The 15,506-nt window shown below is 39.4% G+C and overlaps 1 protein-coding gene across 1 annotated transcript in view; it reads left to right on the top strand.

Annotated features, from left to right (window-relative positions):
* Window positions 1–15,506, top strand: part of LOC150109949 (protein Cryzl2-like) — a 217,177-nt gene that overhangs the window by 90,827 nt on the left and 110,844 nt on the right. The window contains exon 4 of the mRNA XM_090415988.1: window positions 9,570–9,676. Coding sequence (XP_090272114.1) covers window positions 9,570–9,676 — 107 coding nt within the window. The remainder of the gene's footprint in view (window positions 1–9,569; window positions 9,677–15,506) is intronic.

The following is a 15,506-nucleotide window of genomic DNA, read 5'->3' on the forward strand; positions in this document are numbered from 1 at the left end:
TTAGTTTCAAGTGCTTTCTTCTTATTTTGAATTTTAAGAGGTTTAACTGCTCAATGTGTGTAAGAGAAGTAAAAATATACCCCCCTACACACACGCGCACACGTGCTCACTCACTCTCTCACACACACAATAAACAAATTACCCAGTGTGAGGTCTCTGCTTCACTTTCTGGAGATGCATTTGGTTTCTAGAGCAGGATTTCTGAATTATGTGCAAAATAAATAAAAATGACAGACATATAAAATTAATAAAGATAGAAAAATAATCATTAGGATTCCTATGGTAGTAATGTACTATAGGTTTAGAAACTTTTGAGTGGGAGTTACATTAAAAAAAGTTTTGTTTTAATGTTAGTATTTAAAGTTAAAATCAACATTCAACATGCAACTATGGCATATAAGGCAACTGTGTACTCCACCCAGACTGGCACCTGACTGGTGAGCCAGCACAAAATTGTTCATGCCCTGCATATGTAGCCATATGTAGCTTTTTTTCTGATATGGTAGGTGACATCTATGCAGAGTTGGAGGAGAGTGATGCCAGGAGATCAGCTTTATTTTTAGGTGCGATAACAGTGGTGCATCTGGATGAGAGAGGTTGAAGCATAGGAAAGAGGAGTTGCATGAGTTTTTTGCAAGGAACTAGAAGGCATTTCATTTGGAGAGGAGGTGAGTTTCTGTTATTGTCATTTATAGTGTCAGATTTGGATTTGTTGGCATGTGGCAGGTTTAGTGTAAGCCAAGTATAAAGATGGGATTCTTGTTGCAAAACACTTGCAGAATGATGAATCTTTTTCTTCAACTGTTTTGTCAAACCTTGTGATACCATAGCTTGGAAAGTAGGCAGGAATTTTGAATGTAATAGGAAATGAAGGCCTTGATTCCAGTGATAATTTCTATGATTTGCTCAGAGAGATGGATCAGAATAGTTGGAAGCTGTAGTCTGGCCATGAAAATGAAGAGAAGAAGTTCCAGAGGTCTTTCCACTTCCACTTTGTTATCTTTGTGGTGTCAAATGACACAAAGTTGAGAGTGCTTTAAGAGGAAGGTGTTCTGAGAGAGGAAACTTGTATAAGATTGTGATCTGAGTTACTAAGAAGAGAGGTGATCTTTGTGATATATCAGGGAAAGTGAACTGATTAAGAAAAGAACAAGGTGTTGGAGAGGATTATCTGATATTTCGACTGGTAGATGGATGGATGATTTGCATTAGATCATTGTTCATCAAAAATACCTCTGTATTTTGTCCAGATTGGTCATTGTGTTGGAAGAGGGCAGCCACTCGGAGTTGTGGATGTTAAGGCCACCTAGGGAGGTACGTCACTATTTGAATAGTTGGATTGCAAAAAATTGAGCTTTAAAGATAAGAAGGTAATAATGTCATTTTCTTATTATCTCTATCATAGTTTTCGAAATTTAGAGAGCGGTAAATACAGCAGTATTTACCTGTGCCTATACAATCAACAGCCAAAACATGCTGGCTCGGATGTCACCGGATGAACAAGGCCCGTGATACCAATCGTGATCGGGGTTGGATCGAAAAGCGGGATAGCGAAAGGAAACAGAAACTGAAACTAACAGAACTACTATATAGTAGAAACATGGAATGTATGGACACTTTGGATGTCAAGAAAACTAGAACTGCTTCTTGAGGAATGAAGAGATATCAGTATGATATATTAGGACTGGCTGAGATGCGATGGACATCATTAGGAGAGATAAATGGATGCAAAGTCATATGGTCAGGGCATGACACGAAGCAGGAGTTGTCTTCCTTCTTAACAAAAGAGTAAGAGAGTCACTGTTAGATACAAACCGGTCATGAACAAATCATAGCAGCAAGATTTCAATCAAAACTGTTTAATATATCAATAGTCCAGATATATGCACCCACGTCTGACAGCACACAGATGAGGATATTGACTATTTTGCAAAGATAGAAACAATACCAAAGCAAGATGTACTAATTATTGAAGGATATCGGAATGCCAAAGGTGGAATAGATAATGTTGGTTGGGAAAGCATCATGGCAAAGTATGGTTTCGGAGAAAGAAATGAATGAGGTGAAAAATGTTAGAATTTGCTGTGGATCACGAGATGATGATGAACTGTAACACAAGATTCCAACAGAAGAACTGTAGAAAATGGACGTGGCAATTAAATGATGAGAAAACCAAGAATGTGATTGATATTGATCGATGGGCAGTAGGTGGCGCTGGTGTAGATGATGAAGGTAGTTGAGGTTAGTGGAATGATGGAGGTGGAGAGCTGTAGAACAGGTGCCCCTCCCTCGATGAGTCTGTGGATTCCCTGGAGGTGTTCGTAGTAATAATAATAATAATATGATTATAATTAAAAGAAGATGGATAACATCAGTACGGCAGTGTCAAACTTTACAAGGAGCAGATATAGACTTGGATCATATTTTAGTGATTGCAAACATCAAGTTGATATTAAAAAGAAAATATAAACCCCATCATCAGAAACGAAGAGATACAGCAAGAATAAGTCAAGCAGAGATAGGAAGAAGGTACAGAACAGTGTTGTTAGAAGAGAGACTTAAAAGTAGACAAAGGAAAAAAAAATTCAAATCTAAGAGTGAAAGGAGTAATGAAGATGATAGAAGATGCAGTTGAAGAAACAGTACCAGAAGAAGAGAAGATCAGAAAAATTGGATTAGACAAGAAACACTGAAGTTAGTACAGGAGAAAAGAATGTTGAAAATAAGAAGGGATACATCAGAACAAACAGAGGAGCAATATAGAAGAAAGTGTAATGAGGTGAAAAAAGCACTCAGAATGGATAAGATGAAATGGTTAGAAGCCAAATGCAATAATATAGAACAGCATTATGGAGAGCATTATGGAGGTGTACAAAATGATTAGAACCATTAATAGAAGGTGGCAACCAAAACAGACCACAGTTAAAGATAAAAAGGCAAAGTATTGATGAGTAAAGATAAAATTGTACAGCAGTGGACAAGATACTGTAATGAGTTATATGAAGAAAAACTAGATTTAGATAGCATTGGGAAACTGACTGAAGAATTGAAGCAGATATCACCACCATGTAATGAGTACAGTATGGGCATTTTAAGAGGAGAGGTAGAAAAAGCAATAGGACGGCTAAACAACAAGTATCATTTCTCCAGTAATGATAACATCACTGGAGAAATGATTAAATATGGTGGCGAAAAGTATGGTTACAGAAATGTATCAACTATGTAATATGGTACAGAAAGAAGGGAAAATGCCAGAGGAGTGGGTTAAATCGATATTAGTGACATTGTACAAGAAAGGAAATAAGCTAGAATATAAAAATTATAGAACAATTGCCTTGACAAGTCACCTTGGTATAGTGATGATGATGATATTGACAGAAAGATTGAGAATGTAATTGGAAACAGATGAGCAAGCAGGATTTAGGAAAGATAGAAGTACAGTTCAATAGATTTTGACAATGCGGTTAATAGCAGAGAACGCTAGGAGAAAAAACAAAAACATATATACCTGCTTTGTTGATTTTCAGAAGGCATTTGACAGTATCGACCAGAAAGTGAAATTAGCAGTGCTAGAATCCTATGGAATTCATGACTTATTTTTCACGGTATTAACAACACCACAAACACTTTTATCCACAAGGATGTTTTATTAACGCTAATATTTCGCTGATTTTCAACTCAGCATCATCAGAGCACAACACACATGTAAATGCGACAGTGAGTGAGTGAAACAATATAATTGCAAAAGACAAAAGATCTAAAGTCCTATTTTTGGCGCCCTCTAACGGAAAAAAAAAAAAAAAAGCAGCAGTTATCCAGGAGTTTTTCTTAGGATAACCGTCTCCCAAATTTTTGGCAAATTAATGCAACCATATTTGTTAAGGTTGGGAGAATTCTTCAAAGCCATTGCTGACTCAAAAAATAATCTTTCAGATCTATAACGACTCCTAAATAGCACATTCGTTTTCCTCCATCTAATCCTGTGTGAAGGAGTGTCCAAAGCGTGGTCTGCCAGTCCCGACTTGCCATAGTAATAGTAGCGAATGTATCTTTCATGTTCTTCCAGGCAGATGTTCACTGATCTTCCTGTTTGCCCATAATAGGCCAAGTCACAGTCACATGGAATTTCATACACTCCTGGGTGTGCTAAAGGGTGAAGGTTATCCTTTGGCGAGCAGATCAGAGTTGCCAGCTTGACATGAGGCTTGAAGGTGGTGCGAAGGCCATGTTTCAACAATACTTTGGCTATCTTTTCTGATGTACCTCTGATATAGGGAATGGAAATGGTCATGTTGTATTCTTTTGTATTGGGGGGGGGCAGAGTAATGGGCCTATGTAGTATTTTTTCTGTTTTGTAGGGATTGTAGCCGTTGGCTAAGAACATATGGCACAGGTACTGGAGTTCAGTGGTCAGGGCTGTATCGTTAGAACAAATGGCTCTGGCTCTGTGTGTAAGTGTTTTTAAAATGCCGTACTGTTAGACTGGATGATGATGTGATTGTTTATGTAGGTATCTTCCTGTGTGTGTAGGCTTCCTGTAAATAGAAAAGGATAGTGATCCATCTGAAAGGCGGGTGACTAATGTGTCAAGAAATGGTAGACAGTTATTTGATTCTTTTTCTACTGTGAAGTGAATTTTGGGGTGTTGGCTGTTTAGGTAGGTGACAAAAGCGTCCAAAGTGTCTTGTCCATGGGGCCAGATGGCAAACACATCATCTACATAGCGCAACCAAACTTGTGGCTTGTATGTAGCTGTGGTAAGTACTTTGTTTTCAAAGTGTTCCATGTAAAAATTTGCTAACGGGGGGGAACCCATAGCAGTACCATTAATCTGTTTGTAGAATTTCCCTCCCCATGTAAAGTAAACTGCATTCATGGTAAATTGAAATAATTCAAAAATATCTGGGGGAAATTTAGACTTGATTAAATCAAGAGTGTCTATAAGTGGTACATTGGTAAATAGGGAGGTGACATCGAAACTAACCATTATGTCTGAATTTTTTAGGATTAGATTTTTAACCAGTGTTTTGAAATGGATTGAATTTTTTACAAAAGTAGAGGAGTAATCTTTCTCAGGACTCTCATATCTGCAGTCTCTAGTCTTTGGTCAATTGTTTTACTTCTGACCCAGCTCTCAGATCCATAAGTTAAAATTGGTTTCAATACTGCCTTGTATATAGCTAATTTAGTGTTTTGACTAATTTCTGTATTATTCCATATAAATTTATTCATTTGACTTCCTCCCATACCATACCAGCTTTGATGATTTTGTTGTCTATTTCCATATTTAACATAAAATATAGAAATTAAACTCACTAAAGTTTGCTGCTCGGGTTTGCTACGCCCGTACTCACTTTAGTGAGTACGGGCGTAGCAAACCCGAGGTACCTGATGCTGGACCATGCCTTACTTCATGTAAGGCATGGTAATATACGTCTGTTATATTATCTATAGACTGGTCCCTCCTCTTCCTCCCTTGCGTCTTTCTTTCTTCTCTTCTTGCTCCTTCCCCCGAATGCTATTAGAGTACTCGAGGGGAATCTTTCCTATTTTGCTGTGTCATTTCATCTTGTGCTAACAGGACATTATCAAACACTGTAACATGATCAGGCCATCAAAAAATGTTCTTACCACATCGTCCGTCGCGCGGGTTACCAAGGGACGCGTTCGGGTTTTAGGCAGAGGGACCCGTTTGAAAAATATGTTACAGTCTCCCTTAGACACATCTCCTCAGCACTCTGCTAGAGGAAACTCCATCAATGGGCCTGCTACCTGTTTTGGGAGGTGTTTAGGGGAAGCTCAAAGAAATGGTTCTGCAAAAGGACAGAAATGGCAACGATGACGGCACCAGACTATGGCTTTAGGCAACTGGAACATCTTCTCTCTGATAGGGAAGGAGTTGGAACTGGTCAAGAAAGCCAAGTGCTACCGGCTAGACTAGGCTTTCTTTGACCAAGAGGAGAAGCTCTGGAACTGTCAACCTGGATAAGGGGTGGAAGCTCTACTACTCTGGTGTGAGCCCGACAATGTCTGTTCAAGTGGGTGTGGGGGGATACTCACAAGCCCCGCCAGCTGTCAGGCTGTTGCTGAATGGATCCCATTGGGGGACGGGGGTATGTGTGTTAAGAGTTCAGATGAAAAACCATGATTTTGGCTGTGGTGCAAGCCTATGCACCTAATCTGGAGTCAGAATACTCTACCTTCCTAGAGGAAGTGGATGCTGCTTTTGACAGAGTGGCAGACATGGAATCAGTCCTGCTAATGGGTGACTTCAATGCACATGTTGGAACAGATGACCAGACATGGAGGGGTGCGGTTGGGACGAAGGCACCCCTGACCTTAATACGAATGGGTTGAAATTATTGGACTTCTGCTGTATTAACAGCTTGTCCATGATGATCACCTTCTTCCAGCACCGAGAAGTCCATAATTATACCTGGTACAGGGATACACAAGAACAAAGGTCTCTGATTGACTTCTTTATAGTCTCAGCAGACCTATTTTCCTCAGTGTTGGACGTTCGTGTGAGAAGAGGGGCAGAACTATCAACTGACCACCACCTTGTTGTGTACACTCTACGGCTTCAGAAACCAGATGCTACCATCAACACTGGTAGGCCTAAGCAGCTATACCGTGTGAAATGGGAGGCATTGGAAAATGATGCTGTGAGGAAGAATTTTGCAGATGACATTTCCTCCAGGTTCAAAGAGATTCCCAAGCATACTGCAGATGTTGAGGAGGAGTGGAAGCTGTTCAGAACAGCTGTCACTGCCTCTGCACTCTCATGCTGTGGCAGAAAGCGGCTCGGTGTGGCAACGGGCAGTGAGAAAAGGACACCTTGGTAGAACCAAGAAGTCCAAAAAACTGTCCGGGCAAAAAAGGAGTCCTACCTAACATGGCTTAGGGTCAGATCACCTGAGATGCGTTTGCGGTATGCTGAGGCAGTAAAGACAGCACAGCAGAAGCGAAGCAAATCTTTCTCCAAAGGATTCCCAAGCCTTCTTGGGAATCCTTTGGAGAAAGATTAGACTCATCCTATGCAAATGCAAACAAAGTATTCTGGCAGACCATCCGCCGCCTTTGAAGGAGAAAATCGTGCACAGCAAGAGCAATTAAGGCCTCTGATGGTGCACTTTTAACAACCGAGAAGGATATCCTCCACAGATGGAGGGAATACTTTGAGATCCTTCTTAACCCGGGTGGCCCAGCAGTTGTGGACATCCAAGAGGTGCAGATTGGAGCAATGACTAGTCTCACAGCAGAAGAGGCATTTAGCAATAAAATTGCTAAAATCGGCCCAGGCTGCTGCCGATGATGAAATTCAACCCGAAATACTAAAAGCCTTAAATCGAGATGATGTTCTCTGGCTGACTCGGGTGTGTCAGGCTGCTTGGATATCTGGGTGAGCACCAAAGCAATGGCAGACAGGCATAATAATACCAGTCTTCAAGAAGGGAGACCAGAAGGATTGCGGTAACTATCGTGGCATCTCTCTCTGCTCAGCCTGTCTGGGAAAGTGTATGCTAGGTGCTTGGAAAGACGGTGCAGGAGCATAGTTGAGTCAAAGTTCCAGGAAGAACAATGTGGCTTTCGTCCTGGTAGAAGCACAATTGACCAAATCTTCACTTTGAGGCAAGTCTTTGAGAAATCTTGGGAATATGCCAAGAATGTCTACACATGTTTTGTGAACTTGGAGAAAGTATATGACCGGGTTCCTCGGGATAAGCTTTGGCAAGTAGTACAGGAGTATGGAGTGGATGGCCAACTATTAGCTGCCATCAAGTCCCTGTATGAATGCCCAGAGTTTTGTGTCAGGTAAACAGCACAAAGTCTGAACCTTTCACTGTCTCCGTTGGCCTCTGCCAAGGGTGTTTTGTCACCCCCTGTTTTCATAATATTTATGCACTGGATTATAGGCACAGCCAAGGCAGTGAGTGTGTCAGAATTGGAAGATGTAGCATTGGACGTCTGCTTTTTTGCAGATGACCTAGTTCTGCTTAGCTCTTCCACAGATGACCTCCAGCGGATAGGTTTGTAGCTGTTTGTGCAGATGCTGGAATGAAGATCAGTGTGGCCAAAACTGAAACATTTGTGGTGTCAAGACAACCATCTCAGTGCACTCTACATGTAAGTGGAGTTTCAATGAGGCAGGTGGAGAAGTTTTAATACCTTGGGTCCATATTCACGAATGATGGAAAATGGGACGTAGAGCTGGATACTCAAATTGGCTTAGCAAGCTCAATATTGCGGGAGCTTGGCCGTTTGGTAGTATTGAAGTGGGAGTTAAGCCAGAAGGCAAAGCTCGCTGTCTTCAATACAGTTTATGTCCCCATCCTCACCTATGGTCATGAGAGTTGGGTAATGACCGAAAGAATGCGGACACGAATCCAATCGGCTGAAATGAGGTTCCTTCGAGGGGTTGCGGGGCTGACAAGACTCGACAGAGTCAGAAGCTCTGCAATTCGGGGAAACCCTCAATACTCAGCTGCTGCTTCTCTGTGTTGAGAGATCACAGTTACGTTGGTACGGGCTACCTGGTTAGAATGCCACAAGAGAGGCTCCCTCAGCAGGCCCTCTTTGCCAAGCCAGAGAGTGGGAGGCCACATGGAAGGCCAAGGACTCGCTGGATAGATTATATCCAAAACCTTGGGTGGACACATTTGGGAATCCCACCAGAACACCTGAGCTTGGTGGCAGAGGATCGTGACCATTGGAAGTTCCTCTTGCAGCTGTTGCCCCTACAACCCAATTAGGAAAGGTGGGTCTTGAAGATGTATGTATGTATATAGAAATTAAATTTATTCTTCCTCTTCTTCTTCCGTTCACGTATTAGGTCTAGTGGCCTGTTACGGAGCTATCCTTAGCCCTTCTAAGCTGTACCCGTCCCGAGGATAAAGTGGCTAGCCGTATATGTCTCCTGTTGTGTCCTATGTCTGTAAATGCGTGTGTTCACGGGGACGGTTTGCCTGCTCTTGCAGGAGGAAAAACCCAAGATAAACTGGGAGAAAAACCCTGCAGTCTACGCCCAACACCGTGTAACTTGGCTATGTCTGAGAAAGATCCTTAAGCTCCTCACGTCGGCGACGGGAATCGAACCCAGGACACTCCTTTCCCAGGCATATGGTTGCGAAGTGCATAGCCACTCGGGTAACTGCCTGCATATTAAATTTATTTTTTCTTGTATTGAAAATGGAGCTTTTAGAAATGAAGAGAGCTTTTACAAATTGTATGGTAGAATTAAAAAATGGGTTCATTATTTACCAGAGCAAATTAAAAAAAAAAAAAATATCTCATAGTAATAAAGAAGGAATTCGATATTCAAGAGTTTGGATGTTTTTACATTTTAATTCCCCACCCCCATCCCCATATGTTAATGTCCCAAATTGAGCATATCTTGAGAGATTAGGCTTTCTGATCTTGATTCCAATCTATTACTAACCTGTTGTTGGAAAGTGGAATGCAACATCCTACCATATTTATATAATAAACTTTGTATTTAGCTGAACACTGTTCCGTGTGATAAAGAAATCTTGGTTGTCATTAATTAAAAACTATCTTTTTGAATTTAGGATGTGTGGAAAATTCCTAGTGATATGTCTTTTGAATCAGCTGCAGCATTGACTGATAGTTATGCAACTATATTAATAGCTGCTCGTAGAGTTGGACTTAAGCAGGAGTGAGTATTATACCAGTATAACTGATAATTTTTAAAAAGAAAGTTTTACTGAACTGATGATCACATTTATAGCTTAAATTACATGTTCATTTCAGTGTATCTGTCTGTCTATCGATCTCTTTATGTGTATATATATATATATATATATATATATATATATATATATATATATATATATATATACAGGGTGTTCGGGATAAATTTGACAGTTTCGTAAGGAAAAAGAAAATCTTCTTTGTATCTATTAAATTTAATGAATTGACAAAAAAACATTACAGGCAGAGTTAATTACAATACTATCAACAAGATTTACTCAAAATAACCACCATTAGCATCGATCACAGCTTCAATTCTGCTTCGGAACCTCGAACAAGCTGATGCTACAGTCTCCCTGGGAAGGGCCGCAAAAACTGTTTTAATTTTATCCATTAACTGGGCTTTTGTATTACTGGAAGTGCGATTGGTGTCTTTTTCAACTGCGCCCCATACAAAATAATCCATGGGGTTAAGGTCTGGGGAGTTTGGAGGCCAAACATTTGGACTGGTGAAGTCGTAGAAATTTTCAGACAACCATTTTTGACTTTTCCCAGAGGTGTGGCAAGGGGCCGAATCCTGCTGCCATACATACGGGCTACCCTTGTTATCCAGGGCTTGACTACAGTTAGCAACTCCACGAACAAAGCCCGAATTCCAATGCCAGGGTTCTTCAACACCTGTTCCTGCAGATTTGCGAGGAATTCTGCTGTACGAACGCAATCAGATCGTCTGCTAGGGATCTTTCTTCTTGCTACATCCTCGTAGTCACCATTGCAAGTCTCTAGTTCATGCCTGATTGTTTTTACTGTATTCAGGGAGCATTGGGCAGCAGTCGTAATATCCTTATTTTGATGGCGGGCACGAATCATCATGATACAAGTTATTCTCTTCCATGATTCAGGTGGGTTCCAGCTATCCATCCTTTCTGACATCTTGTATATGAATGAAGAAGGGTCCAAACTTTTAAATGAAGAGAAGTGTGTGTTAATACATGTAACTTACGGAAAAATATAATTAATTATAAATATGTCAAATTTATCCCGAACACCCTGTATATATTATATTTTTATTTTATTTTATTTATTTATTTATTTTTTAATTGAATGACTAGAAACTAAGAAAAATGAAAACAAAGTTTTTTAGCACGACTAGTTTCAGCTTGTATCAGCCTTCTTCAGGTGCACATTTTACGTTGCCACGATGAATTAGAAAGAAAGATAATAGAATCGAAATCATTCTCAAACCCCTACATCTCAACAACAACCTGAGTTGCAACCTTTCAGACTGTCATTGTGCTATGATCAAATACTGGCATTTGAATCATGCTATACACATGCATATGCCCAACAATGAAGCCAACGAAAGATCAGTTTTGAATGCACAGACTTCAACATTACTGTTCAATATATATACACTAACTTTCCATGATGTTTACAATTATTTCTTCTATGTTTTACTGGTTATTTCTTTTTTAATGTGCCCCTGAAGAAAGCTGATACAAGCTAAAAAAAAATAGTCGTGCTAATAAACTTTGTTTTCATTTTTCTTGGTTTCTAGTCATTCAAAAAAATGTCTATCAATCGAGTAAATCAATCTTCCTACACACATATATATAAACATAAAACAAAAGCTCTTCACTAGAGACTAAATTCAGAATTCTTTAAGTCATTCAGAATTCTAAGCAGAGTGGTATGTTGTTTTACAATAGGTAGTGAAAATCAATTTGAAAGAGACAGGATCCTCACCACATGTTGTTACACCCATAGTCAACCATGAGGCAAGTCATGGGAATTAACCTCCTAGATAGGAGACGACACATGAATGGGATGGGAGTGAAAATCAAATCATCCATCACCTAAAGACTTATAAATATTCTAGTATTAAAGCTTATGTGCTAGTTTAAACTCATTATTAGGTTTAATGGAATAAATACAGCACAGAAGAACAAAATATGTTTGTTATTATTATTATTAAATGACACCTCCAAGGAGTCCGAAGACTCATCGACGGAGGGTACCTACTCCACAGCCTCTACAGCTCTCCGTCTTCACCACTTAATCCACCAACTACAGCGAGCTGCAACTACCATCAGCTACACCAATGATCCATCTACTAACCACCACTAGTATTTATCTGTAAATTGTGTGTTTTTCTCAAGGCCGATTTGTCTGTATGCAGATGAAAAATCCAAGTTTCTAGGGTGAAAAATCCTGCCATCTCTACTACTTAATCCACCAACTACATCGAACTGCAATTATCATCATCTACACCAGTGCCATCTACTGGCCACTACTAGTATTTTTTGTCTGTAAATGGTGTTTTTCTTAAGGCTGATTTGTCTCTATGCGGGATGAAAAACCTGAGTTTCCAGGAGAAAAAACCCTGCTATCTTCGTATGAAATTACTAACCCACCTTCAATTGAAAAAACTCATATAAAGTTCCTCTCATTATGACAAGAATTAAACTTAAGCCTTTTCCCAACTGAAGGGTGCAATGTACTGTTGTTCTTCTAATTGTGCTATGGAGGAGTTTATTAGATACTATATTTCTTCTCTGTCACAGAGACATTGTTAGGGATAGAATCTGAAAATTGTAAAAGCACACACAAAAACACTCAAAGCAATAAGTGGAAAAAAAAAAAAATTAGACTAAAAGCCTAGAGGGGCACCTTCTATGAGTGCTGTTGGCTTGCCTTAGTCTTAGAAGACTTGGCTTCTGAATGGCACCCTTCATAAACATTCCCATCAAGAGTATGGCTTTATCAAGATGCTTGTCAACAGAGCCTCCATCCAGGTTTCCCTTTCAGCTGAACTCTTGTTTATGCAGCAGACCCTGCATAATGGTTACAATGCTAAAAAGATTAACAAAATATCATTCAGCATGAACTGCAGAATAAGAAAATGCTGTGGATGGTATATAGGGAGAAAAGTGACCAACAAACTCATGAACAACACAAGGCTCAAGCAAGAAAGGTGAACAGCATGGTAAGGAAGGCAAAATCAGATTATGAAAAGAATCTAGTTGTTCAGGCCAAAGGTTCTTTCGTTAAACGGCAAAGTAAGAGGAAGAATGACTGTGGAAGATTAACTTTGATGAGTGCTGATGGTGATGAGTTGACAGAAGCAGATAAAATAGTTCAGTTACTGAGTGACCACTTTGCGCAAGAGGTATATCATCCAAGTTGAGGTTACTGCCGTAATATATGTGAAAGAGACTGATATGGGAACAGAGGTGGATGAATTGTAGGTTTCTAGGATATTGCAGACAGTGTAATACAACTGGGGTTTAGAGATTTAGAGTTTAGGGATTAGATGGTCGGGTTATGCAAGAATGTGCAAGGGAATTGCAATGCCTCTGACTGTAGGCTCTTTAATTTAAGTCTCAGCTCTGATAGAGTCCCAAGGGTGTGGAAAGAGAACAAGAATAATTCCCTTGCATAAGGGAGGTTCTAAGACTGCAGTAACAAATTATAGACTAATCATAATATCAGGTGTGGTGGTAAAAGTACTGCTAAAATTTGTCAAAAAAGAGAATTCAAAAATGGGTGGATAAGAATATGATACTGTATGTGAGGGGCAATATGCTTTGTGAAGGTTTGGTCATGCCTTAGTAATTTACTCTAACTTTTGATAATAGAGTAACAGCTGAGTCAAATAAAGGAAATGGTCTACACAGTGATTCAGCTGGATATTGCAAAGGCATTTGACAGAATACTACATGGAACTGTGTTATATTATTATTATTATTACCACCCCAAGACCTCATGGAGTCAAAGACTCATCTAGGAGGTCCTTTTATCACACATACATCTCATCATACTGTGTTTTAAACACATTCAAACTCTTTGCCAATACCACATTCTCAGGCAAGGCATTCCAATCATTCACAACTCTGCATGAAAAAAACCTGCCTCTCAACCCCCCCCCCCCATACTTACACCCTCTTTATATAGTTTCCAGGGATGACCTCTGGTTCTCCCCTGATCTCCCGCTATTCTCTGTAAAACTTCTCCAGCATTGATCTTATAACAACCCCTTACCAAATAGGTCTCTATCATATCTCCCCTCTTCCTCCTGTCCACCAGACTCTGCAAATTACATCTTCTCAATCTTTCCTCATACTCGACATTCCAGAGGTCAGACCTTAGTCAGTCTCTTTTGGACCCTTTCCAACATCTCTTCATCCTTCTGAAAACCTGGTGACCAAATCTGGGCACAATAGTTATGCTAATTAGAACAAATGAGAATGGATACGACACTGGTTATATGAGTTAGAGGGTGTCTACTGGACAGATTGCAACAAGTGGTATATGGGGACAGAATCAAGATGAAAACAGGTAACTAGTGGTAGTGTGCCACAAGGTTAGTGCTTGAATCACTACTGTTTAATTTGTAAATAAATGATATTGGAAATAAATTGACAGGAAATGTTGAGTTCTTTGTGATGATGCAATGTTAGGTAGAGTAATAGTTAATCAAGGCAATAGAGAGCTTGCAGGATGATTTAAATAGGCTGTCAGTAATGGCAAAGGATAATGGGTGTCAATTAAATGTGGAGAAATTTTTAAGTTATGCATTTTTGGATAGATAGATTATAAGCTGTGTACGACATTAATGGAACTCTACTTCATCTATTTCCTAACTGATAGAACCGTTAGAAAATAGATGAAGCCAAAAATTTTAGGATGGTAGTAGAGACAGTGTTAAAATTTAGAGGACATGTTGCTAAGGTTGTTAGAGTAGCTCATAAGATTACTTGGCTGTTAAAGAATTCACTAATAAGTAGAGATGAAGAAAGTGGAGAATATTCAGTAGTGAACAACCAAGATAGTTAGTGGTCTGTGGAATATTCCCTGTAAGAATAGATTGAGAGTATATGGATTATGGAAGTAGGTTGATTGACAGGAGAAAAAGAGGGGATATGATAGAAACATATAAGTTGCTTAAGAAGTTTTATAGGATTGATGCATGGGAAATGTTTCACTACTTGGCTAGCTGGGTCAGAACAAGAGGTCATCCCTGGAAGTTGAATAAAGGTTTGGTTAGTAAGGATGTGAGGACTAGAATTTTTGCTTGGAGAGTTGTAAATGAGTGGAATGGGCTGTCAGAGTCATTTGTGAGTGCTTTGTCTGTCAATGGGTTCAAGGAGAGGTATGATAGATTATGTAGATAGTGTGAGTCTCCCACGATGTCTTTGGACTTGATGGAAGTGCCTGTACAATGATAATAACAATATGAGATGAAATATGATAATACAGATGAATTGTGACTTTTGAGCAAGTGTTCTCCATAAGAAAAGTCACAAGCCACAAACTCTTAAATTTATATACACCTAAAATATCTTGTATGTTGCATTCTGAATGTTTCTGTTAGAGCAACTAAATGTTTATTTCTCCAGCTACTTAAATACAGTGCGTGCGCGCGCACGCACACACACACACACACACACACACACACACACACACACACACACACACACACACACACACACACACAGTTTAGAAACAAATTTTCACATTTGTTCAGTCCCTTAAATTTAAATGAATTCTGAGTTGTTTTCTGCTTTAATTTTGACTGACATTTTGAGGGTTTAACTGCTAACATAATAAATACTTCTCATATTATTGTTGCTCCCCCCCCCCACTTTTTTTTTGTCTAGTTATAATCTATAATATTTCAAACACTAAATTAATTTGCTTGTATCCAGAGAGCTACAAAAATCCATCAGTTTTTTATGAGTTCAAGTTATTGCACTTTCTAGATGCTAAATAGATATGCCTCTGTAATTTGCTAA

The sequence above is a fragment of the Typopeltis vanoorti genome, chromosome 1 (genome assembly GCF_054136105.1).
Source record: "Typopeltis vanoorti isolate ZY-2024b chromosome 1, IOZ_Tvanoo_1.0, whole genome shotgun sequence".
Classification (NCBI taxonomy): Eukaryota; Metazoa; Arthropoda; class Arachnida; order Uropygi; family Thelyphonidae; genus Typopeltis; species Typopeltis vanoorti.